Raw genomic sequence first — 26,529 nt, 5'->3', positions numbered from 1 at the left:
CTAATCAGGTTTGTTATGCACACACACATATACCATCTAAATAGTTAAATTCATTGAATTAAATTCAAATTATAGACATAAACGTTTCCTACATGCTTATCAACCATCTTTGGATTACATTTCTTAAAAATGGATCATGTGTATTATTAATACAACTTTTAAATTACAGAGGCTAACAGATGTGCTATTTCAATTGAGCCAACAGATGTGCTATTTCAATTGAGTTCTTAGGTATGGATGGGTATTTTGTTAATTGGACAATTTTATATTTTCCATGAAATGTATTCAAGATTGTGACCCAATGACAATTATGAAGCACTATGTTCTAGTGTCTTTATTCTTAATCTTCAAAATTTGTTTGATGTGTAATTAGTACATTAATATTTTTCTTTTAGGTTCTGACCACATCCGGGAGAAAGATGGACTTTGGGCTGTCCTAGTTTGGCTCTCTATCATGGCAGCCCGCAAACAAAGCGTGGAAGAGATAGTCAGAGAACACTGGGCTAAATTTGGCCGTCATTACTACTGCAGGTAAGAATAGCAAATATGTATGATCAGTACACCATAGGACAGTCTGCTGCTAAACTAGCAGCAGGTGTAGTGAATAGTCTACCTCATAGTGATACATCCAAAGACTGGTTCTTTGCTTAGTGCTAATGCAAATGCATCTCTTTAAGGGAAGTTAAATGACATCCATTTCATTGCAGATTACTATGTTCAGTTCAGAAGAGCCACTTCATACAAGGGACTGTTTTTTTCAAAGCGCCTTAGATTTTTGGTATCTTAAAAATAATTATACTAGTAATAGTTATCTACACGCTTCTGGCTGTGTTCAAGTCAAACTGCAAACCACGATTTAAACTTGGTGTACATACTTAACACAGTGTCATTTAGGGATGGCCTCTATAAGAACCTTAATCTGGCAAGCATGTTTTTGTAGATTGCAGCTGAAGTGTTAAGTCTGATCTGAAGCCAGTTCCAAGAAAAGCCAAGCCAAACTGATCTAGGAGTAGTTATGAAAACTAGCAAATGCTTCTTGAGGAGGATGCTTGATTCATGTTGTATTGGGCCAACCGCACTGGGCCTTTAAAAATGGTTTTATTTTGCTTTTAAGGTATCTTAGGCATCTGACAAAGGCATGATAGAAAAGAAAAAAACAAATAACACCCCATTAACAGTGTGACAAGTGCTGGAATTTAAAAAAAACAACTGTGATTGTTGTGGCAGAACTAGCAATGGGTTTTGGCATCACTGCTACAACAGTGACATGATCTTCTTGTGTGAAATAACTGAACTGAACCATACTGTATGGTGCAAAGGGACTGTGGCTGGCACCAGGCCTTCCTTTGCCTTTGATATTTTGTTTTATTTATAAAATATATATGTGCTGCCTCTCCTGATGTTTTCAAGGCAGCTCACAACAAAGCCAATCCAAGTCAATAAAATAAGTTATGTAAATAAATAAATCAATAAAATAAGCTAGGCCAATAAAATTAGACCAAGCTATAACATTAAGCCAATATAAAACAGCCAATAAAAACTATCCAGGACTTAAAAGAACTTAAGATCTTGAGTTGTGTGGAAACGGTCCCAGTGCTGCTGACACCAGTTTTGTTTCCAAGACCATGCTGTTCAGATACTGTTTTCCAAATATGTTAAAATTCCTTTTTAAAGTTTTCATTAATCTGCTGAAGTTCTGCTCTCTTAATTTTCCTGCATTACAAGGTTTGATTATGAAGCACTGGATCCTAAAACAGCGTATTTTATAATGAGAGAACTTGAAGCTTTGATCACTGACAAGTCATTCAGTAATCAACAGTTTGCTGTTGGAAGCAATGTCTACAGTGTGCAAAAAGCAAATAGCTTTGAATATGTGGATCCCGTAGATGGCACTGTGACCAAAAGACAGGTATGAAAGGAGACAGGTATGAAAGGCAAAGAAACAGCAACAAAAATTCCACTTCAACAGAGCAAGCCTAGTTTTTGGTAAACAATTTGACATTTAAACTTTTGTAAAGTTTCCGATTTATGTATAAAGAATTGCTCCATATTAAGTGTATGTTAAATTGGAGTGAACATTCAGACTCATTCTACTTTAATCAGCTCCAAGTCCTAGTAAATTCATATGTTGCAAACTGGTTCAGATTTGTATTGATACAGAGCCATAGTTCCTAGTCTATTCCAGTAACATTAAAAAAAAGGTGGTTCCCCCACCACCACCAGACAGTTGTACTATTATCTGTGTATTGAGAAAATACCTGAAGACTAGAAGATCAAAGTGCAATGCTTAGTGTGTATATGGATTTGTAGGCCCTTTACAATAACTCTATAGCCCCCCCCCCCCAGCTCTCTGATGCCCGGGTTGGGATGAAGGGATAGGCATATTGGCATTCTTGCAAAACAGCTATTTAGCATCTACAATAATGTTAAATGATACTAAGATGTGATCAGCTTGAAAACAGTTGTTGACACCAATACATTGAAATTTCTCCTTAAGGGGCTGAGGATAATCTTCTCAGATGCATCCAGGCTCATCTTCAGATTAAGCTCTTCTAGTCATGTGCGATCCACTCTTAGGATCTATGCAGAAAGCTATGAAAAGGACCCCAGCAAACATGACAAGGAGCCACAAGTAAGTGCAAAGGGAAACTGCGTTAGGCTTGGTAAAAGCAAACACTGAGCATTTAGAAGAAGTCCTAGGGAGAAGAATTCAACTGAGTAGCCGTGTTGTATGAGGTGGACATCTCTCTGTGTAATCTGACCCCCATGTGTATCCCAGGGATTCCCTGTGTCTGCTGTGAGGAGGATCCCAAGCTGCTCCTGCACTTAATGAGTGCATCCTAGACTTGGAGGAAAATTCCTCAAAAGCCTGATTCATACCCTCAGTTCTCTGATGCTCGGTTAGCTGCATTAGTGAATGAACTTGCCTGTTTTAAATGTTGTTGCAGTGATGAGTATCCTTTAAGTAGGCTGCCTGCTAAATAGCTAGGGATAGTTGGTTGATGTTATTTTAATGGGATCTAATGGCTGGAAATCTCCTTTCCTCCACATTTGGAAAATGGTAACCCTGCAACAAGGGAAGGGGCAAAGTAGTGGTACTGATGCAGTTTGAATTGGGAGATGGAGAACATTGTAAACTAGAGCTAGTGTGGTGTAGTGATTAAGAGTGGCAGTTTCTAATCTGGTGAGTTGGGTTTGATTTCCTGCTCCTCCCTCCACATGCAGCCAGTAGGGTGACCTTGAACTCATCACAGCCCTGATAGTGCTGTTATGACCAAGCAGTTCTATCAGGGCTTTCTCAGCTCCACCTGCCTCACAGGGTGTCTGTTGTGGGGATAGGAAGGGACAGAAATTGTAAGCCACTTTGAGACTCCTTTGGGCAGTGAAAAGCAGGGTATAAAAACCAACTCTTCTTCTTGAGTTTAGCTGGACTGGAAGAAAATGGATTATAAGAGTTAAGAATTGGTCTCAGTTCACAGATAACCAAGTATAGCTTTCATCATCATGCAAAACTTCAAATGCCATTAATGCACTCTCTGGGAAAGACTTTCTTGTAAAGCTTCCCACCAGCCAGGCAACACTATAAAGCTAGAAGGATTCTGCAAATGTTGGCTGCATTCTGCTCCCCCGGCCTTTAACTCCTCTGTAGAAAAGATTTGTTGTTTATAAATACAAGAGAACTTCACAAGCAGCTCTCCATTTCTTCCTTACAAGGAATCTAGAACTTTGTTGTACTTTTGGAATTTGTGTTTCCCAACTGTAATATTATTATGATGACAAGTCACTGGGATACATTAGCTAAGTGATTTGCCAGACAAACTGGCTTAACAGCAAGTTATTTTAAAAATGCTGAATTCCAACATCAACTTTGGTAATAGAAAGAAGAGAAGGAAACAAACACATTTAGGTAACACTTTAGCATATTCTCTCGCCACCAGATTTGAAGAGGTCTCTTTTTGTTTCCAAAATAAGTGTAGAAGCACCTCAGCAAAAAAGGTGATCTGGTAATTACACTAGTACAGTCAAAAGGCAAAGACCCGTCTGCATCCTAGAGACCTGAAAACTTATCTTTAAGTCAAAAGTCCTTTTAAAAGATACCCCCACCATCTTCTTGGTTCCATTCTAACATCCTCTTATTCAGTGACCCTGATCTAACTAATGGTGAGGTGCATTATTGATGCAGCTGCAGATAAAATGCAGTGGCTATGGGGCTTCCACATGACAGATTGGCCACCCTTCCTCCCCTGGGTCAATGGGGGCATTTGCAGTTATATCATTTTTTAAAAAAATCAGCACTACAATACTGTTATACTGCTACACCATTGTAACAGGTGCAACAAGTTCTGTGAATTCCAAGCTTTCATTTAAAAAAATGTATAGCCTCTTCTCTTGCAAAGATATACCATTTCTAATAGCTTTGTAGCCTGTAAAACACACATAAGAGCCCAAAAGTATTTCCTTTGTCAAATGATTTATTTTCCAGAGCCTTCTGAGATGAACCTGAAAACAATGGCGAATGTTCTGCCAGTGGGAAAGCCTGAATTATTAAAATATTTTAATGCATCTATTTAAGACTAGAGAAATCACTCTTTGCATAAGTGGAAAGACCTAAACAATGCCCTTTACTATCAATTGATGAAAGAAACTCTTACAGAGAGTTAGAGGTGAACAAACGGGCAGTGTAGTAGATTTGGTTTTGCTATGAAGAAGAAGAAGAGTTGGTTCTTATATGCCGCTTTTCTCTACCCAAAGGAGGCTCAAAGAGCTTACAGTCACCTTCCCTTTCCCCGCAACAGACATCCTGTGAGGTGGGTGAGGCTGAGAGAGTGCTGATATCACTGCCCAGTCAGAACAGTTTTATCCATGCCATGGCGAGCCCAAGGTCACCCAGCTGGCTGCATGTGGGGGAGTTCAGAATGGAACCCAGCATGCCAGCTTAGAAGTCCACACTCCTAACCACTACAGCAAATTGGCTCTCTCAAACTGTCCAAACAAACATTACCCAATTAACCAAGGCCACATATGAAACGTCTAGGATAGCTTTAGTTCCCCCCCCACACACACACACACACATTGGATTGCTCCTATAGCTTTATTTATGGCAGTATACAAAGTACAAGTAACGAGTACAAGTTATCAAAATGCTGTACTATAAAAAAGGAAGTGCAAAGGATAAACATCTTTGTTCCTGAATGTGCTGAACAGTATTCATTTTTCAGTGAGTTTATTAGCTTGGGGAGTGATATTTCTCCCATAATAAGTACACTTAAAATGTTTTTAAAAATAGGCTTGAGTTCTTCTAAACCACTTGGCAATAGGAAGTAAATCTGCTTTATTCCAAAAGGCCACAACACTCATTTTGGCAGTTGTGATTCATCATTTTCAGCTCATTTCACTCTCTCCATCTTTCAGGTATCCAAACAAGACATTTTCTAAGTTAGGAGGTTTTTAAAAATTAATTTCAGAATTAATTTCCAAAAACAAGTATAGAAATCAGCATGGTTTCTTTCACAGCACCAGGGGAGATCCTAGGATATGTGCTGAATTTGGCTGAGTTTGAAAGGCTTCATGTACTACTCATGTGGTATTCAGTGTTCCTTTACCATGTGGGTGCTCTGCTTTACATTCAACAGTAAACACTTTTTGCTATATAGGCCCTAGGCCTGTTTCCTCCTAACATCCCCAGGCATTCAGCAATTAAGCCCCTCAAGAAAGATATTTTTTTCTATCTGTGATATATGACTTCTGAGTTGTATGATTTCTTTGTTTGAAGGTTTGGTCAGCTGGGATTGAGAAGTTCCATTGCTGTTGCTCTCCATGTAATCTCTGGCCCCCACTATTTCCACAATCTCAAGTACTAGAGCTTATAAAGCAATTAAAATCTGCAGGGAGATGGTTAAACAGTATTTTATATATTTCAGGCCAGATTTATGCATGATTACTCAGAAACACATTATATTTTGTTTACTTGGGCTTACTCCCATATAAGTGTGACAGAATTTCAACTTTAGAGTGGCAGTATTAAATTAATTCAAATAAAATTTTACAGTAATTGTTCTGTTAATAAATGTACAATACAATTTCAGAGGCATTTGATGGAAATATCACAACATCATCTGAACAAGCAGAATTAGATTTCTTTCCTTGCATTCTGATGTGTACTAGGTGCCTTATCTCACTACTTTCCCCGCTGCCAGTAAGTGCCGTCATGCCTGCTTAAGCAGCAGTTTTAAAAGGATGACAAATTATTCTAGTTATCAACACTCCATTCTAACCACTATTACGTTATTAGTTATATAGTGTACATGAGTTCACTTCTATTAAAAGTGGAGAAAAATTGTACTCTGAGATTTAAAAAAAACTTCTAGTAAAAGTGCAAATGATAATCTTCAGCATCTGTAAAGGAAAACAGTTTCTCTGAAACCAGTCCTGCTGGAAAATCAGCATAAGGCAGAGACCTTAAGTGCCAATTTGGTCTAATTTAAATTAATACATTAATGTTCGTCCTGTTTTTATTGTTAGGTGTCTGGCTTTGATTTTTTTTTTACTATAATCCATACTAAAGATGGATACATTGAATACTAGGTTTAATGACAAAAAGGTGAACTGTCAGGTGCTATGGGAGAGAGTTGATAATTCGTTCTGTGCAAAGTTTGTTTATTTTAAATGATATATCCTCCCTTTCTTCTACCCACTCCCCAACTTTCAGTTGACCTACAAAAGAACTATCAGAAGAATAAACCATAGTAAAACAATAGATCTGCCTGTGGGTTGACCAGAATAAATGAAAAAAGTATACTTGGATTCCTCCCCCCGGCCAGGACTTCCCCCCTGTTTTTCCACTGGAAAAATTGGAGCTGTAGGAGGACACTGGAAAGAAGAAAGATCATACGAAATTGAGGGGCTTATGGCCATTTATAGTTACCTCTAAAAAGAAATAAAAAGAGGAGCTGGGTATGACAGGTAAGGAACATAGTTTCATGTGGGTAGCCATGTTGGTTGAAGCAATAGTACAAAGTTTGAGTTCAGTGGCACCTTTAAGACCAACAGAGTTTAATTTGGGGTATAAACTTTTGTGTGTATACACCAAAGATACCCAGAATACATCTTTGTTGGTCTCATTACCCAAATTGGATCCCTCAAAGGGAATTATGGGGAATCGTTAATACAGCAAGAGGCTGGGTAATGCAAGATCTTTTCTACCAATTTTAAGGGGTCCATTCCCTTAAATAAAGATGACAATTAAGCTTACACTGAAGGGGATTTATTTGGGGAAAATATTGGGGTACATTCAAAACACACACAAGCGAAATTATACATACGCTACCTTCTACAGGGGAAAAAGTTTGAGAAATACTTCACCCGTCTTGGTGCAGTACAAGATAGGACAAAAGAAGCACCAGTTAGTTCCTGAAGGGAAATACCTTTCTTATTGATAGTCTAATGGCCTTTGGCTGGGAGGGGGTGATTTCCATAATGTGCACATTTAGCTTAGTCAGTTGGGCAAGCAGGAAGTAGAAGCTAAGGCTCTAGTCCAGATGGAAATCTGGCCTGGCTTTTCTAGGCTCGAGAAAGAAAGCTAGTGAAGCCAAACATGATGGAGAACTGGCCTGGCTTCCTAGGTTTGTTGAGGGACCCTACTAGCTCCAAAGTCGATCTATGCCAGGCTGGTTTCTATTTGTGCCAACCTGCTCAGAGTGCAATCATGGGCTTCTTTGCATGAAGGTGTCTCTGTGTGGGGCACCCTTCAATTATGGGCCACCTTTATAGTAACAGTCTTAAAGGTGTCACTGGACTCAGGTAAAGAATATGTGAGTAATTTTTGAAGTTTGCTTTCAGTCTTCTGCACCAGGGCTTCAATGATCCTCTGAGTCAACTCCGTGTGTCTAGGAACCCTCTTTGTGGGTTCATAGTAAGGAGCTCAGAATGAGCCCCTCCTTTCCGCTGATATTGATAGCAACAGCACCTCATTACCTTTTATTAGCTAGTTATAATAAACAATGTTTTGGACTTTTATGTGGTGGCTTAATTTCATTGTTGGTCTTTAGCAAATCAAACCTTGATTACACTAATTGCATCAGCATTATCAAATTTAATCTAGATGAAAATGATAATAAAATGATTGCCTTGAATCTCATTAATTGTTTGGGCTTTTCTAGGTGCATTTTATTGTACAGTTTCATCTCATTATCTGTTTGCAAACTGTACAGTGCTTATCTGCTATTTTACATGTTTAAATAGACCTAGAGACCAGTTAAATTGAAGTACTTGAATTTAAATTAACAAAGAATATTGGTTGAATCCTACAACCGTTATTCTGAAAACAAGAGAGGATTAGGGATCTCAACCGATTCCCCTCCTCACTACATCACCATTCTCTGTGGCTTGTTGTCTACATCAGTGTCCCTAACCCCCGGTCCGGAGACCAGGACCGATCCGTGTATCAGTCAGTACCGGGCTGCAGCTCCTCTTCACCCTCCTCCCCGGCTGCTGTCTCAGGGGCTGCAATGCCACTCTGCCACCAGCTCACCTTTGGTGCTCTCTGGCGGCCGCCATGGCTGGGGCTCCCCCTCGGTGTGGCACTGCACAACTTCTGCTGGTAGCGCCCCCAGTGAGTGGCGGGAAGTCAGGGGCACCAGCGGGAAAGCAAGTCAAGCAGGGGTTCAGGCCACAGCGGCGACATCCCTTTGCAAAAGACTACCCCCCCCCCGTGCCTTAGTAAAATTGTCAACCATTGACCGGCCCCCGGTGATAAAAAGGTTGGGGACCACTGGTCTACATGGGTCCTTTAGTCCTTGGGATAGTATTCCTGTGGATTCAGAAAGGGGCCCTGTTATCCTTTTGCTTCTGTAAAATAGCTGATAGGATCAAACCCTAGATCTGCAAACACTAGGTCTCTATCAGTGGAACAGGCTTCCTCGGGAGGTGGTGGGTTCTCCATCTTTGGAAATGTTTAAACAGAGGCTAGATAGCCATCTGACGGAGAGGCTGATTCTGTGAAGGCTAAGGGGTGGCAGGTTACAGTAGATGAGCGATTGGGGTGTGAGTGTCCTGCATAGTGCAGGGGGTTGGACTAGATGACCCATGAGGTCCCTTCCAACTCTATGATTCTATGATTCTATGATTCTATTTCATCAGCCATTTGGTTGATCAAATTAATCTAAAAACCTTTGAATGAATCAAAAAGATGCCCCTAATCAGGCAATAATTTTTAAAAACATAACTATCTTGAGTAGAAATGCTTACAAAAATTGCAAGTGATTAAGTGCTAGAACAAAAACCAACAAAAGCTGCAAAAGAAGTAAGCATTCACTGTCCTAGTGACACTCTTTCAGGATAGTTTATGTGGCAATTTATGGGTGCACAACCTAAAACCAAACACTGTATTCCAGAATATTTTGTTCATATATGAACATATACTGATTTATTACATTAATTAAAAGTCTTCCATAATTTTAAAATCATGTGACACTCCTATTAAAGATGTAGTAAGAGACCAATTCTGTTCCTCTTGATATCAACACGGAACACATCACTAGCAGTATATTCCCTACCCTGAAATATTATCACAGGACTGATAACATGCAATCCCCATGTCTTGGAAACCCGTCAGCTACCTGCAGGAGCTCATGGCTTAGTGGCAGAGAATCTGCTTGACAAGCAGGAAGTTCTTGGTTTGAGTCCTAGTATCTCCAGTTAAAAGAATGGAAGAGTAGGTGGAAGGCATCTGCCTGAGACCCTGGAGAGCCATTACCAGTCTGAGTAGACTACACTGACCTTGATAGACCAGCCATCTGATTCAGTATAAAGCTGCTTCATGAGTCTCTGGCCAATTATGCAGGTTATCCCCCCCACCCACTCCCATTATCAAAGACCTGAAAGTTCTGGAAGTTTAGTTATGGGTCTTGATGATATTAAATTATATGCAGAGTTCAGTTGATAAGTAGTAAATAACTATTCCACCGGGTTGGCTAGAAATGCACATCATGCTGCTAACTGTAACATTGAACTAGCAGGTTGGTTCTGTTGATTGTATTGATTTTGTGTGTGAAAGCAGATAAAAGAATGTTTATTTATGAAAGATGAGACCAGTGCTAATGTCTTACAGATGGCACTTTGAGTAAACAAAAGTGGGTGCTTTTCATCTCAAACAGGGTGTGGGTGTGGTTGCATGTGCATTGCATGTGTGGACGTGATCACCATATAATCCCCAAGTGATTAAACAGCCAGGACATCATGGGGGTGTGTGTGGAATTAAGTAATCTCTGGAGAACATGTAGTTTGTGTGGAAGGAAGTGCTGTGAATTCCCACAGTTTGTGCTCTTTCTGTAAATGGTTTCAAAACATGTTTTTTTTTTCCTGGAGAACAGAGGTCAGGAGATTGTTCAGACAAACAGAATTGATATACAGTTCATGTTCTGCATGTTGCCTCAGGGAGATTGCAATTCATATATGGGAAATAAGTAGCATAGTTTCATTTTTGGGAAGATCTTCATTTGCACAAAACTTTGGATGACTAAAGCCAGGAGGGGTTGCTTGTGTGAGGTTTCACCCGCATGCCACTCCAGGATTCCTTTTTGTTATAGTTAGTAATGAATACAGTCTGGCTGCCCTTTCAGTCTGTCCCTAGTTTGTATCCTCAGGTTACATCTCCAGTTGCTAGGCATGTGAAGTCAGCTAGGATTTTGAGATTACATTGAAGGCTCCTGGCATATTGTGTATGAGGGCTGCGGTTTTGCCAGTAAAGGCAGCAGGCGGAAAGTGCGCAAAATATTTTTGGGTCAGCACAGAGCCTGAACAAGCAACACAGTTGGTTTGTTTCCAGTTCAAATGGTACATGTGATTCATTGTGCATGATAATATTGACTGCTCTCTTTCTTGATTCAAAAAGTGAATTTAGAAAGTTTTTGGTAGGTAACTTTCACCTGCATCTGCACTTTGAGCACAATCCAGAGGAAAATGTAAGGCCACAAATTGTTGGACTTCCAGGCTTGCTGGGAACTGAAACACTCTAATCACGCAATAGCTGCTCCTTGGCCCTTATTAAAGGGAAATATGGAATTGCATACTCAGTGCTCTGCAAGGCTGCCCTCAAGGAGCAGCTAGTGAATTTCATACACATGGAATTGCATGTATGTGCGTGCCCATGAGCACCCTGCAAAATCTCAGTTGATTTAAAACTGTTAACAAAAGGGCTACAATTTTATCACAAGTCTTCCTCCAAATGCCATTTTTGCTGTTTTCTTTTCCCCTAGGCTGTACTGAGTCCTCTCATAGCAATTGCACTGAAAATATCTCAGATTCATGAGAGGACAGGTCGGAAGGGTCCTACTGTCATCACCTGAACCAAGGAAGGATCGCTAACCCAGGGCCAAAGATGAGAAAGCAAGGGAGGAGGACGCTCTTGCATGGACACACCAGCTGTTTGTGCCTTTATATTACTCTAAGGGTTTGAGGGTAGGGGTGGGGGAACAAAAACTCATTTCTGATCTTATTGTTCTGCTAAGACTGCGGTGTATTTAATTTTGTATTATCAATATCTTTGGTATCCTCTTATAAAAAAATACCAAAGAGAAAGCTCCCTCTCATCTAGACTCAGTTATTACAAAATGCTAGCATGACATACAAGATTGTTGTTGTGATTGCCATTTTGTGTTTTGTGCTTGCAAAGCAGGACTGCATATAACCCCTGCTGAACTTTGGTATAATGTACAGCCTCTTTTTGCTATTTTGTGAACCTTGGCTTCAACTAAAAAAAAAAAAAGGAAAGAAATAAAAGAGTTTATGGAAGCCAAGGTAAGTATATGAAATATAATGCAGTACTTTTCAGCAAGCTGAGAAAGTACATTATGTTTTCAAAACCCATCCTATGATTTATAAAGAACTGAGCTAGAAGGTAGCAAGGTTTTTTCTACTCCAGCTGCTGTAAAGGACTAGCTATACTATGTAAGCAGAGTTAAAGCACTACTGTTCACGTTCAGAAACCGCGGTTTTGGGTTCTCAAATTCCTACTAGATATGGATCCCATGCATGCTTGCTGAGAAGTCTAAATTAGTTCAGTGGTTTCCTGCTTTTATTTGCAATGTTCTTCACATCCCAGTTAGCAGCATAAATGTTTTGAATGCTAGATTCACATGCTCATAATGAAAAATGCAGTAAACCCACTTGCCTTGGTGGACATCTGACTGAATCTTTGGTTAGGCTTCACTGCTTTGGGGTGGAAAGTGCTGCAGTTCCCCTTCCCTTTTTACGAATAAATGGTATCTTATGGATTGGTACCTAATAGTGCCATCCTTAGCAGAGTTCTGCCCTGTTTGGTGTAGTGGTTAGGAGTGCGGGCTTCTAATTTGACATGCTGGGTTCGATTCTGCATTTCCCCACATGCAGCCAGCTGGGTGACCTTGGGCTTGCCATGGCACTGATCAAGCTGTTCCAACCAAGCAGTGATATCAGGGCTCTCTCAGCCTCACACACCTAAAAGGGTGTCTGTTGTGGGGAGAGTCCACTTTGAGTCCCCTTCAGGTAGAGAAACGCGGCATATAAGAACCAACTCTTCATCTTCTTCTGAGTCCAACACCTTCAGCATAACTCTACTCAGGGAGGCACTGTACTCATTTTTAAATTTTTCTTTTTGTCTCAAGATGCATTTATGTTCCACCTCCTTAGGGATGAGTAGCCATTGGCACTTTCCTGGAAAGGAAAGCATGACCCTTTAAAAAGCCATTCTGAGAGAAGGGTGCAAATACCAGACACAGTCCCAATGAGTACTCTGTTATTTCTTACTCAACCAGACTGCAGTGCTGGACTGGCATTGTACTCTGGTTAAATAAGTACATGGTAACTGAATAAAAACATTTCCAACATACTGTTTTGAACTCTGTACCTCATGCATGTGGAAACTACTAGACAGAGATTAGTCACTTTGTTAGGAATAGGACCCCAAAAATGCTTCATTCACAGATTCATCTGAAATGTCAAAATCCTCACATAGCAGTTCCATATACTGTGTTTATGTTTTATGTTGGCCCTTTAAAGGAACCATGTGATGTTGGAAATGACCGCCATTTAAACTCCCATGTAGTCCTCCTGAAGTTCCCCAGCACAGTTTTCATTATATCAAGTTATTGTCCTAACACTTTAAATGGAGAGGAGATTGGAAAAGACAGACACTTAATTTGAAGGGCATTGAAGTTCATTGACCTAAATGTGTTGGATTATTTCCTTACCTATTAACAGAGTGCTGTCATTTTGTATAACTCCGATCAGAGGAACATCAACCCTGTTTCAAGAGGCTTCCTTTATGAAAAGCTCATGGTAGCCTGCTGTGATAGATAGGAATGCTATAGTTTGTCCTTAATGAAATATCAGCTGTGGCTGCCGTCAAGCTGTAATAAATTGAATGAAGTTTTCAAACTATTCTAATTAATTTAGCTGTCTGAAAGCCCTATCAGATGCCGTATCAGGGAACTCTATAAACAGATGGAGCAAAGGAAGGATGGTTTGGGGATCCTTGGATATGTTTCTTCTGCCTGTGAAAGGATAGCACCACTCCATCTAAGGCACACAACATTTAACTGCCAAGAACTTTTTGTGCATGTGACACATTTGAATGTTTTTCTTCTTTGGGAACAGAGATGTGGCTGTATGTCATTTTTGGAGATGGCTTTTGTGCAATTTGACACTTTTCATAGCATAGTGTGATGCATTGTGATGGCCAAGGGGCTCTTTTAAAGTGCAATTTAGTGCCTTATGCTTAGGGGAATTAATTTGGTTTCCTTTTTTATATATTTGTAAAAAAAACTTGCTATGACATTTAATAAAACGGAATGCCTTTTTTCTGCCTTGCATGAAATTGATGATGATAGGGCACAGCCCAACCTGATAGAACAGAGATTGTTTTGTAGTGCATCAGTGTTATTTGGACTCTAATTGACTGCTTTCTCACTTTTAAAAACACAATGATTTATTGCAGTATTATTAAATACCTTTTTTCAATCGAAAGAAGTTTCATGGTTTCTTTTATATTACTATTATGTCCACACTAGAGATGCGAAGGCTCTAAAACACACTATTTCCCACCCAAGGCAAATTTTGGAGATTTCTGGGAGGGGGAGGATCCTCTCATAGAATCATAGAGTTGGAAGAGTCCCTTGAGTCATCTAGTCCAACTCCCTGCACTATGCGGGACACTCACAACCATATTGCTCATCCACTCTAACCTGCTACTCTCTTAAGCTTTCACAGAATCAGCCTCTCCATCAGATGGCTATCCAGCCTCTGTTCAAGAATTTCCAAAAATGGAGAACCCACCACCTCCTGAGGAAGCCTATTCTACTGAGAAACAGCTCTAACTGTCAGGAACTTCTTCCGGATGCTTAGACAGAATTTCTTTTGAATTAATTCCATCTCATTGGTTCTGGTTCATCCCTCTGGGGCAAGAGAGAACTACTCTGCTCCATCCTCTATATGGCACCCTTTTAAATACTTTTTAAATACTCTTATGAAATACTTGTTGCAACAACAACAACAAGCCTTTAATAGCATATCAAAGTACAATATAAGAAGTGCAAAAGGATCCACCGCTAGAGAAAACAAAGGCAAAGATCATGCTTTAGAGTAAGACATAATACATTCACAATTTCTCATGGCAAGATATAAAAACTTTGCAACTGGTTCAATTATATCAGGGTTCTGGGATGTCAAAAGAAACTGAAACTTACGTTCATCCAAATGCAGTTCTCTTTTACACAGCAGTGAGTTAATAAATTTAGCTCAGATCGAGGATTAAAATGGACAATGGAAGAGAACGTGTGTAATTGATTCTATACAGCATTGTCCACAGGGGCACAACCTAGCTGAATGCGGGATCTGTTGAAATCTCCCATAGGCCCATTATGCACGGCCGCCGAAACGGTGATTTCGGGTCACATGGCAAACGCGGAGAGGGAAGAAGCGAAGCACACCGGTTATGCACAGGAGGGGGCGCGACAGTGGCAAAACCCAGAGTAACCGATTATGCACACGGCGATGCTGGCGCCGCTTCTGGTTGTGCCCCGGTCACCCGGAAGCTGCGCTTTCTTCCGCATTTTGCTAACACGGCTTTTTCGGCGGCATGCACTGAAGCTGCGGCCGGTTGCAGCCGGCACCGTGTGTTATCAGTGATTTTAATCACTGCCATTCCACCCCGAATGTGCGCTATTCCCCCCGTGCATAATGGGTCATATAGAACATCAGAAGGTAGAGCATTAGTTCTAGCTAACATGAATGCTCTACGCTGTTGTGGGATGATTAGATGATAGAAGTACGCAGCTAGGGGCTGAGAGCTTGGTGAGATCCCCAAGCTCAATGGCGAGCAAACGTTTCTAGCTTTACTGCTAAGTTTCTGCAGTTCTATGTCTAACAGTCTGCATTTAATTGAATCAAATGCAGTCTTTTCAGATTCCAGATACAAGGAGTCTAAAGAGATTCCTATAGATTTAATTTTCCCCTCAATGTGTCTCAACCAAGTAGATGACTCATGTTCAGATAGCATAAGGGAAATTAGACTATTGGGGTCAGATCTAAAATGAATGCGAAGCCAGAACTTGATTGTTAACAACCATGCTCTGGTTTCCAATAGTCTTTGGCTGGTTTCTAGACATAGGACTGCATAAGAGACACAGTTCGGGGTCCCAAGGATTTTATGAAGGAAGACAGATTGGAGACTTTCGACTGCTTGGTTAAAAGCGTTGATCCAAATAGGGATGCCATAGAACAGTTGGGCACTTAGTTTCCCATTGAATACTTTGAGGGCTGCTGGCACGTACTGGTTACCACTGGTGTAGAAGAAACGTGTAATTGCCAGGGCACTAGTTTTTGCAGATGTGATTACATATTTCCTCTGTGTAGCCCAATTTGCATTATGGTGAAAAAAGTATTTGAAGCTTTTAACTTGTTCAATGTTGTTGCCTCTTACATTCCATTTAAGAGGCTTCCATGGCTTTCCAAAACCACAATTTTTGATTTTTCTAAGTTCAGAGCAAGTTTGTTTACTTCACAGAAGTCCAGGAATTGAACCAGTAATCGTTTTAAGCCAATTTGTGAATGGGACAGCACTACAGCATCATCTGCATATAAAAGCAGTGGGATGTGAAGGGAACCAAGCATTGGGGGATAAAGATGGAGCAAGGTCATTCATAAAAAGGTTAAATAGGAGGGGAGCCCAAATGCATCTTTGTTTTACCCCTTTGTTGATTGGTATTTTAGGAGTAAGATTCCCAAGGGGGTGAGTTTGACTTAGCAACAGGTAGAAGAATAGAGTTTCCTTATAAGATATAGGAGCCTTTTATCTATCTCCATCCTTAACAGCTTATCCCAGAGAAGATCTCTAGGGATAAAATCAAAGGCCCCCTTAAGGTCTAGAAAAGCTGCAACGAGCTTTGGACCCTCTTTCTTACTATATTTTTTGACAAGGTAGGCAAGGATGGTGCAATGATCAAGGGAGGATTTCCCTTGACAGAATCCAACCTGCTCAGGGCTAAAATCTTTTCCTTAGTCAACCACAAGGTAAGTTTATTTGATGGGAGTTCTGCATATAGCTTCCCAACAATAGAGAGAAGGCTGATGGGTCTATAATTGGTTGGGAGCGAGCGGTCACCCTTTTAAAATACTGGAACAAGGATTGTATTTGTCCATGAGTCAGGCATTAAGCCTGTTTTGTTAATTACAGTAAAGAGAGCAGCCAAAAGAGGAGCCCACCAGTCTGGGAAGGTTTTAAGCAGCTAAGGATGGATCGCATCAGCTCCTGGTGCTTTTCTAGGCTTTAGTTGATCAATACAAGCCCTTTTTACTAAGGAAATACTTGTTTAAAAGAACTCTCATTTAAAATTTTAAAGACAAGGTGGACATGCTATACACATTTACAGCTTTTAAATCCAATATGCAATTCTGCACCTAGAAGTATAACTAATGTTCAAGAGGGGAGCTGGAAGGGCTTCCATTGCTTTTCAGCTGTTGTATACCTGCTGCTGTCCTTTGGAGCTAACTTATAGTTGACTTTTTCATCTCTCCCTCAAACCACCGTGACACACTTACCAACAGATTGGGTTAAAAAAAAATAGCTTATTGCCCTAACTTACTGGAAGAAAAAAAGACCAGCAGGCAGTGGGGCAGAAGCATTAGAGGAAAACTCTGAAACATTCTTTGAGAATATCTTAACACAAGATATCTGTCAAGATAGAGAGAGCTAAAACTTCCAGCTGAAACTATGCTGTTCCCCAAGTTACTTCATTGTTCTACACGTTCCTTCATTTACTACAGGAACTGAATACCTCCCACACTGGCAGATATTAGGCAGTCCATCCAGGCTTGCTGATTTAATTTAATTTTTCATTTATATCCCACCCTTCCTTTAATTAAACTCACTTAGTTCAGCTGTGGATCTAGGACAGGAGGGGTGGACTCCTTATAACCTGGAAGAATCCATGGGAACTGCCCAGTGATTGGTTGAGGAGATCAGGAGGCTATGGCCTCCAGTTTCCTATAAAAGTAGTCAGTGAGGATGGGTTTTTAACTGCCTCTTTTGCTTTACCCCCACCTCTCCCTGCTGCCAACAGGTCTTCTGTATTATACTCAAGGACCCTTTGCTTCTTGTAAGAAGAAGCTAGTAAGCTTTCTTGTTTTACTGCCACTGAACACTGCTTTGTTTTTAAACCTTTCAATGAATTCCTTTAATAAAGCTCTATTTTGCTTTATGGTATGTTTTACTTGAGAAATTTCTGAAACCAAATCCCACTACAGCTTGGCCATGTTGCTGGATTAGGGCAGACTCTGTCCTAACAGACAGCATAAAGGGCATCAGCTTGCAGTTTTCTGTCAAGTATGGGATATATTTAGATATATTTATTTTACTTGTACTAAACTAAGGCATTCATAACTATTAAATTCCATTAGTATGTCAAAAAATGCAGTTTGATATGCTAAGTTATACATGGTGTATTTTATAATGATAAAGCAGTAGATTTAGTTTAGATTTGATAGGGCAGTAGATATTTTGTATTTTGATTTTTTAAAAACAAATTTCCATTCTTTTCCATGTATGTATTATGGTATCCCTCCTATTATTATGGTACCCATACTAAACAAAGTTATATCTTCTAAGTCTTTCTGCTCAGGATGGCGTTGATATCTTTTCAGCTTTCTTTTAAATAAGTGATTTCAGGAAAGTTTACATCTGTAGTCCACAAGCTGTATGGTTCATGTGGTAGAAAATGGCAGGCTTACTGTGATGTTAAAGTTGTCTTTCTTAAGTAGAGATTTCTCAGCCTTATTTATATTCATTGACGATGGTGATGTCATAGATAGACTGAGATACCAGGAACTAGATAGTGATGCAGCAAGAAATTTGAGAGACTTTAGAAATGAAGTAGAATCCTGGTTGAATTAACCTAAAATGATTTACCTGGAATCTCTTTTAAGTAAGTAAATAAATGCCATAATTCAGCTAGTTTCTTTATTAAAATGTAAGACCAGAGATTTTCCCCAAGTATAACACACAGACATGCACATAAAAGGGGGGTGATCACCCTAAATTCATATACAAATTACTATTATGTTCAATTATTTTAAAAAAAACTTGTGTTTAACATTTTTAGAGGGAGTTGTCCTCCACTCAGAAGAGGACAAGCAGTTTTTTAAAATCCCTGCCTTTCACTATATCCCAAAGGAGTTTCAAAGGGGCATACAAACTTCCTTTTCACTCCCCACAATAGATACCCTGTGAGGAAGGCAGGACTGAGAGAGCTGGAAGAGAACTGCTCTGTGAGAATAGTTCTAAGAGAACTGTGACTAGCCCAAAGTCCCAGCATGTGGAGGAGCAGGGAAACAATCCCATTTTTCCACATTAGATTCCACTACTCTTCTACCACTATACAATGCTTGGCTCGGAAATGGAGTCATGTCTCACCCTGCTTCCTACACTTAGGATTATATATGAAGGCACACAACCAGCAGTCTAACAGAATACCTATAAGATATGCCCTTAGTAATACCACTATCTAGATTCCTTGAACAGTTCCAAACCAGTTCATTTTGCCATTGCAAGAATAAATTATGGCACAATACACATGAAGATGCTCTTTGGAATGTAAATTGCTTGGCTTCAAAAAGAGCTTCAGTTTTCACAATTACTTACAAGCAAAATGAGTTGACACGTCATTCTACCAAGGTTCCACTGACACACATATTGAGAAAGAATCATATGGAAGTTGTTCAGTGGCTATATATATGAGATCAGAACCTGCTGCTAGACATGTGCAGCCCTTTAATAATTAAACCATTTTTCTGTTTGTGTTCCCTATCGTTATATATGATGGCAAAATTGGCTGGCCCCAAGATAACAAAGCCAGTGCTGCAGAAAAAGTAAGAATTATCTGCCTACTCAGGGAACTCTCCAGGAATGCAGGGGAAATGGTATAATCGAAGGATTGAAAATGTTCCCAAATGCACAGGGTGTTGGGAAACAGCTTGCAGTGCCATTTTAAACAAGGTCAATGGGCTTAGATGGGTGTAATTCTGTTTTCTCCTCAGGCCCTTTCTGCATGCACAGCTTACTTTTTATTATCACTGAATTTGCATTGGCATGCCTCTAATTTGAATCCTGTGTTTGCAATCTCCACCTTTAAAAAAAAATCCAGCTTTCTCTTTGGCATTGCAGAGTATGTGTTTTGCATACTAATGAGAAAAGTGGTCTGGCAACACTGAGGGGTTTTTAGGGGGCAGTGTGCTTGGTCTCTCCTTATTGGTCAGTTTTGCTCTAGGTGTGTTTTTTGAAATTACAAGAATTGCATTTACTTTCCAGTGGCCATCTTAGCGAAATGGTCTCCCCTCCCCCTCATCATTGCTTGCTTTTTCATTTTATCAATTTCATTTTTTTAAGCAAACGGAAAGAGTCTAGGAGTGCACTGATGCCTTGCATGTTAGATCCCTGGTTCAAAAAGGCGCATCAGAGAAGCTTTATATGATGTTTGTGTATGCTGTTTAAAGAGATGTGTGCCCTTCCTATTGGGCCCTCACATGACTGGCTAAAACCCTTGTCTGTCCTCACCCGGACTGGCCCCGCCCACTCTCCGCCCACTTAGGCCTTAGCCTTTTATGTTTATACAGCTGTCGCTGTATAACATATGCTCTCTTAAATCCAATGGCAGGGGGCTCTTTGAAAATAAAAGGGCCCAGATCCAAAGAGCTACTATGGGCCTGCCCATGGATTTGCATATAGATTTCTTTCTAGTTTAAATAGCAGGCATTGCTGCTGCACTAATTGCTGATGGATGCTTTTTCATTTCAAAAGTGGCTTGCAAGGTGAGGATGGTGTGTGTAGAGGGTGGTTGCACCGTGGAACCCAAATCCAGAGCATCGAAAGGACTTAAATTCTTCCTTCTATTTGGGCAAGTCATGCTTGAGCTGCAGGTTGTGAGTTCATGAAAAAAAAAATTGAAAACTGGCATTACATAGGAGAGAGGTAGAATATGGTTTGACCCCGAGAGTCCTAGCCATGCTTAGCTTGTTTTCTGGTCAAGTTTCTGCTGCGGTATAAGCTGCAGTATGACTGTAAGAATATGGTCACGCAATAATACACACAAGGTGTTATCTTTTTAATTTCTGTAGCATTTTGCAGGGATAATCAGCAGAGGAAGCTAGAGGGAAATTCTCCATCCTAGAATTGGTACACTCCATTGAACATTGTGACATTGAGTTGCCAAATCCAGGTTGGGAAATAACTGGAGACTTTGGGGGTGGAGCTGGGAATGGGCAGGATTTGGGGCAGGGAGGAACCTCAGTGGAATACAGTGTTATGGAGTCCACCCTCCAAAGCAGCCATTTTCTTTAAGGGAACCAATCTCTGTCACCTGGAGATGAGCTGTAAAAATGGGGATCCCCAAGTCCCACCTGAAGATTAGCATCTCTAGAAAATATGGGCTAGCATATGACACATGGATGTTTTGCATTGCTTCCTATGGCCTTAGAAAGTGGGGAGAATCTTTACCATAGGGATAAATTGATGTGATATTATAGAAGCTGATGTGACAGACGGTAGGGCGGGGGGGGGGAGCTCTCTTTTCTTGAAGCAACTGATTAGGACTTTCTGAAGCTCCACTGACAAATGTACTGCAATGTTTCAGGTTATGTTTGAGCTTTTATGCTGGTCACCAGATATTTACCCCATTCTTCAAGTAAACACAGCTTTCAACGTAAATGTTTTTTGTTTTTAAATACAAAACTTTATTGTAAAAAAGTTAGTGCAAGGCAATATTCATCGATATGTAAACAAGATAGCTTCTGCCACATTATAAATGCTTTGGCCTTCCAAAATAACACAGAAATGCCAACTGTTATGTAGTGAATCAGATTTTGTAACCCCAAATTAACCAACATAAGGAGAAGACAATGAAAGTTTATGCCAAAATGCCACAGGAAATAGAGGTTAATAAATATGGGACCTGAAAGACACTTTCCTGGGAGAAAGTCTCATTGAATAACATGGGACTTCTTTCTGAGAAGACCATCCTAGAATTTCTCTCTAAAGCTAGTATTTAATTCATAGTGCTGGTCCTTGTAGTTTTCATACCCCTGCTGGCCATTTATCAAAGTGTTGGTCAGTGTAAAGCAGGCCTTCTCAAATAGAGTTTTGTGAAATCCTGGGGTTTCTTGACAGCCCTGAAAGAGTTTCCCAAATGGGTGTGAGTTAAATATTTTAAATATGTTTTTAATTTGTTAAATATTTATCAGGCGATATAGCTATATATGGTCATGTTGACCCCCCCCTCAAAAACCCCAATGATGGGCCTGGAGGGGGTGAGAAGGGGAGGGGACTTGGGTGGGCATGTTCACAGCTATGTTTCCCAACCATATTCTGCCTGATTGCATCACTTCTGGGGTTTCTCAAAGCCTGAAGAATGTTTCAGGGGTTTCTCAACGGTAAAAAGATGTTGAGAAAGACTGGGCATTTTCACCTTCTTGAGGGGCAAGCTGGAAGGGGAGTAGGATAAAGAGGGAAACTGCTACAGTATTACTGTGATTGAAATCCTATTTTTCAAAAGAAGAGTGAACAAATCATGTTTTAACAGTGGAACTGCATCTTCTGTCAGTCAAACTGCTTAATTCATTGGCCATTGTGGCTGGAACAGGGCCTATGTAAACTAGTTCTTTAGGCATAGACCTTGTACAAGAGTACCACAATGCTCGAAAAAAGCTACATAAACTGAAATGGAAAATTTGGATTCAATGTATTTAACATGCATAGACTTCAGTGGAACTATTGCAGTAAAAATCACAAGCCTTTCTTGACTGGGTGGCCTGGTCCAATCATGCCCACTGTTGGAATCTAACAGACCTATTGAATTAATCCATTTATAAAGAGGGGTGCCTGCAAAGACAGTCTAAGAAATGTCAGCTGATGGGGGGAAGCTCTTATGCCGGGGCTAGAATACATTTGCTCCTTAGCAACAGTCTCTCAGGATACATATATAGGCCTCCCCAATTTCCTTCCTTTGTGGTTGATTTCTTTTTCCCTTTGTGTTTTCTTTCTCAAGCAGCCCTGCCTAGATCTGGCCTCTACTATTTGCTCTTAAGATAACATGGGTTCTTACAGACATTTCTTTAACAGGTAGAATAAAAGTATAACATGTAAACAAACAGAGCAACCATTAATACTAAGTCTCACTCAGTGACATTGTTCATATCTTTAGCAGCCCCAGGAATCTTCAGGTACCAAGTTACTCTGTGATTCCACACAGCAAGCCACTGAAGGCTACTCTCACAAGGTTATCTTTGTACTCTCCTGCTTTGTACGCAAATGGAATGACACAGTCCTGTGTTTGCCCTGATGTTCTTCTACACCAGGCGTCTTAACTGTTGCCTTTATCCCTGAACAGTAGACACAGCTTATCTCTTCTGCAAGTCCTTTGACACCTGTTTGATCAGGATTGTGACGCAGGTGCATTAGAAATCTCTTGAAGTGCTGAGTCATGTTCCTGACGTGCTGAATCAGCTTGCTGTTGCTGCATGGACACTTCATATGATGGTGGCTGTTGTTCCTGCAAGCTGGCCTCCTCAATGAATTCCAGACTGCTCTCTGTGTATAGAGGTGGAGGGATGTTGTAGGCATTCCTTTCTCCTTCCAGTAGGCAGTCTGGCAGGGGGAAGGTCAGTTTTTCAGGATCAGTGCTGTCTTCGTAAGATGGGGGGTAGAAGTCAGGTCTGCATGAAACAACCAAGACAAACACATGCTGCGTTAGTTCTGCATGAAACTGTGACATGCTGTAGGTCTCTTGAGAGGGTGAGCATCAGCCCTCAGCGTGCACCCACCCTACTCTTCAAAGGCTATTGCTGCTCATCACAAAGCCCACTCATTTGAAGGCTAAATCGAGGAAGGCTCTCACGACCATTTCAAAGAACACAAGAACCAAAAGTGCCTATGTTGAGTACAATGATCAAAAGTGGGGGGATGGAATGTGGCTGACATTTTGCATGTTTTCTAGAGAAAATACAATATGACTTTGCCAACGTAAAAGTAACCAAAGGAGCATATAAGAACCAACTCTTCCTCTTAGCTTTGCCTAGATGTTTGTCAATCCTTTTCTTCTGTTAGACCCCCCCTCTGCTTGAAAAGGAAACATTTATTCTGTCTAAGCTGATAGTACAGGCTACAGGGCAATTTATTTCACAGTACAGGCCACAAGCTCTTTCAAACCGCTAAATCGTCTCCTGCTTATCTAACTGGAGTATGTGCTGGGTCATATTTATAGAGCGGCTGCTTGGCCTATTAGGAGTGTTTATGGTGCTGTTACCACAACAGAATAGGAAGTGACATTTGTATCCATGGTCCATTAACAAACTCCGCCAGGCATTAGCCCAGCTTGAGTTAGAGAAGTGTTCATTGTCAAAGCATCAGTCTTTGCTTAGGTATGACAAAAGATGTTTACAGGAACCTCAGGCACAGATTGTGCTGTGAAAAGCCTTCAGCATTGTGAGAATTACTGAAGCAATAAACTAAACTCTACTAAGCGTGCCCTGATTTGTATGTCCCAGGCCAGCTCCGTCTTGTCAGATCTTAGAAGCTAAGCAAGATCAGCCCTGGTTAGTCCTTGGCTAGGAGACCACCAAGGAAGCCCAGACTGCTATGCAGGGACAGGCAACGTACGTCTCCTGCCTTGAAATCCGCTCTGGGGTCACCATAAGTCGACTGTGGCTTGATGGCACATTGCACACACAAAACGCAATATTTGAGTTACCTATTTGGGAGGATCAGAAGTGCCTATGGGTTTGAGCAAACAATCCAAGACTTGGATTTCAGGATGTAGATTTTACATGAGTCTATTAATGCCTACAGTACTTTTATATGAATTGCAATTTAGCTCCCAGCAACGCATGTACTGCTTCTGCTACAAGTTTATATCCTAGCTGTCAGTATTTGGTTCAGATACGCTGTGTCTGAATCATCTCTCCCATCATGAAACTGTGTGCCAGCAGCATTTGGAAATAAACTGTATGGTACCAGACAACAATCTAGAAACCCTGGTAACTTGGCTATGTACTTTTTACATGTTGTATGGGTGGGACTTTGGCAGTGGTATAGTGGCAAATGCTGACAGCGGCTCATGGGAATTGTAGTCCATGGACATCTGGAGGACCGCAGGTTGACTACCCCTGGTATAGAGTATTTGCTTGCCATGCAAAATGTCCCAGTGTCAGTCTCTAGCTTCTACAGTTAAAATTTTCAGGCAGGGAAATATCCTAAAGACCAATTGCCAGTAAGCATAGCTAATACTGAGCTTAATAGATCAAGGATCTGGCTCAGTATAAGTTATCTTCATATATCTGTGTGCATGCTACTGTCCCTCTAAGGAAGCCAGAGACATCTTTCATGCTCACAATGGCTCTATGACACAGGCTAGCCCCAGAGGTAATCACATCTGCAAGACTACCCAATCAACCCAGAAGCTGAATACCAACTTGACCTGGTTTCCTTATCTTTTATCACTACACAGCCTCTTTAACAGAGTGTGGTCAACAGAATATATGTCTTAGTCAAAGAAGGACTGGACTAAAATTACTTAGAATCCGTTTGATTTTAGACAACAAACAGGGCATTCTTGTTGTCTCAGTTTTGATAGAAGACAAAAAATATATATAACTAATTTACCAAGAAAGTCCTTTAAAAGCCAGCTCTAGAATAAAATATTCAGTATTCTATAGAAGAAAGGAACAGATTATTAGGACAGGTGAATAATATACTGCCTTATCAGCTCATTTAGGCTAGGTGCTTCTAGGAATATATTTTACTGACTAATTGATACAATTGATGTGGAGCAAATATCCAGGAACTAAGTAACAGAGATAGAAGATCAAGAATAGGAATTAAAGGAGAGTATATATGGCAAAGGAGACATTTTATAAGAAACTGTTAGCTGGCCTGAAAGAAAGAAATTTATATGAATGAACATATAGAATTCAATGAGTATGTGAAACAGGAATGTTTGGTAGAATGGAAAGCAGAGGAACAGAAAGCATGCAATACAAAGCATGTGTAAAGTGAATTAGGTGGAAAGGGAAATTAATGAACAAATACTGGGTAGGCAGGATGTCATGGATGCAAAGGATGAAGAGGCACATTGTAAGTATTCCCAAAGAAAAACTGAAGGAAAGACGGCAAGAAGACCTGGCTACATAAAGCAAATGAAAGGGGGGAGGGGTAAGAATGGAAGCATCTGTGGATCTGAACAGTCTTGCACAGGACAGGAAAATGTTAGGCACTGAACCACATCAGACATACCTGTCTATGGTATTGATGTGACTCTCTCGAAATCTAGGACTTTGCTGCATAATTCTGTGGAACAAGCTCTTGTGTTTGCTGGCCTCGTGATAAGTGCTCCAGAAAATCCCAGAGATGAGAAGGAAAAACCCCAGAGGCAACAGGAAATATGCAATAGGTACATTATTGCATCTGCAGGCAGGAGAACCTGTTGAGATGCAGAAGGCTCCCGAGCAGATAACGGCAAAGCCGAGCAGGAGCACGCACAAGCGAAGAAAGGACAAAAGGTTCTTGGGCATCTTTGCAGTTAGCCTCAGCATCTGCTTTCACCTGGGTAGCTCTCCTTCAGCTCTGCCGCCTCTGCTGGAGCTCTTGGCGGCTTTATAAGTTCATTTGGCCTTTGGACAAGGAAGAGTAGCAGGCACTGTTAGGATACTCATTAACCAGTTGAAGCAGCTGTAATATCCCAAGAGATTAATTTATAAGCAAAACATGGCTCAAGCAGGCACACCACACATTTCCTTGTATTGTTCTGCTGCCAGTAGAAACTCAACAAACTTTTTCCGGCCAAGGATGCGAATGGCTGGCAGTTCAAGTGGAAGCTTGGGCTGGAACAACCAAGGCAAGCGCTTCCCAGTTTTTGAACAATCTGTTCCACCACTGAAGGTTTTTTTTTTAATTTGAAAAAAAGAAATGTTAATTGTTCTTAATTCTCCATAAATTGAAGGAGAAAGCTCTAT

At 40.6% G+C, this 26,529-nt stretch overlaps 2 protein-coding genes across 2 annotated transcripts in view; one reads left to right on the top strand and one right to left on the bottom strand.

The window, feature by feature from the left end:
* PGM5 (phosphoglucomutase 5) overlaps positions 1-14,004 on the top strand; it is a 48,979-nt gene extending 34,975 nt beyond the window's left edge. The window contains exons 8-11 of the mRNA XM_077344858.1: positions 396-531; positions 1,726-1,909; positions 2,498-2,632; positions 11,256-14,004. Of these exons, the coding sequence (XP_077200973.1) occupies positions 396-531; positions 1,726-1,909; positions 2,498-2,632; positions 11,256-11,345 (545 nt within the window). The 3' untranslated portion in view covers positions 11,346-14,004. The remainder of the gene's footprint in view (positions 1-395; positions 532-1,725; positions 1,910-2,497; positions 2,633-11,255) is intronic.
* A 7,228-nt stretch (positions 14,005-21,232) lies between these two features.
* On the bottom strand, positions 21,233-26,282 carry TMEM252 (transmembrane protein 252). The gene is made up of 2 exons (XM_077344857.1): positions 25,811-26,282; positions 21,233-23,235 (listed from the first exon to the last, which is right to left on the bottom strand). Exons 1-2 carry the CDS (start codon positions 26,107-26,109, stop codon positions 22,956-22,958), a joined length of 579 nt encoding a protein of 192 aa, XP_077200972.1. The 5' UTR covers positions 26,110-26,282; the 3' UTR covers positions 21,233-22,955.
* Positions 26,283-26,529: the final 247 nt, after the last annotated feature.

The sequence above is a fragment of the Paroedura picta genome, chromosome 7, assembly GCF_049243985.1.
Source record: "Paroedura picta isolate Pp20150507F chromosome 7, Ppicta_v3.0, whole genome shotgun sequence".
Classification (NCBI taxonomy): Eukaryota; Metazoa; Chordata; class Lepidosauria; order Squamata; family Gekkonidae; genus Paroedura; species Paroedura picta.
The sequence above is the reverse complement of the archived record's forward strand: the minus strand, read 5'-3'. Positions and strand labels throughout refer to the sequence as shown.

Coding starts and splice junctions, on each gene's coding strand:
- TMEM252 (XM_077344857.1), bottom strand. CDS start 26,109: ATGCTGAGGCTAACTGCAAAGATGCCCAAGAACCTTTTGTCCTTTCTT. Junction 23,236..25,810: donor CACATCAATACCATAGACAG/GTATGTCTGATG, acceptor TGTTTCATGCAG/ACCTGACTTCTACCCCCCAT.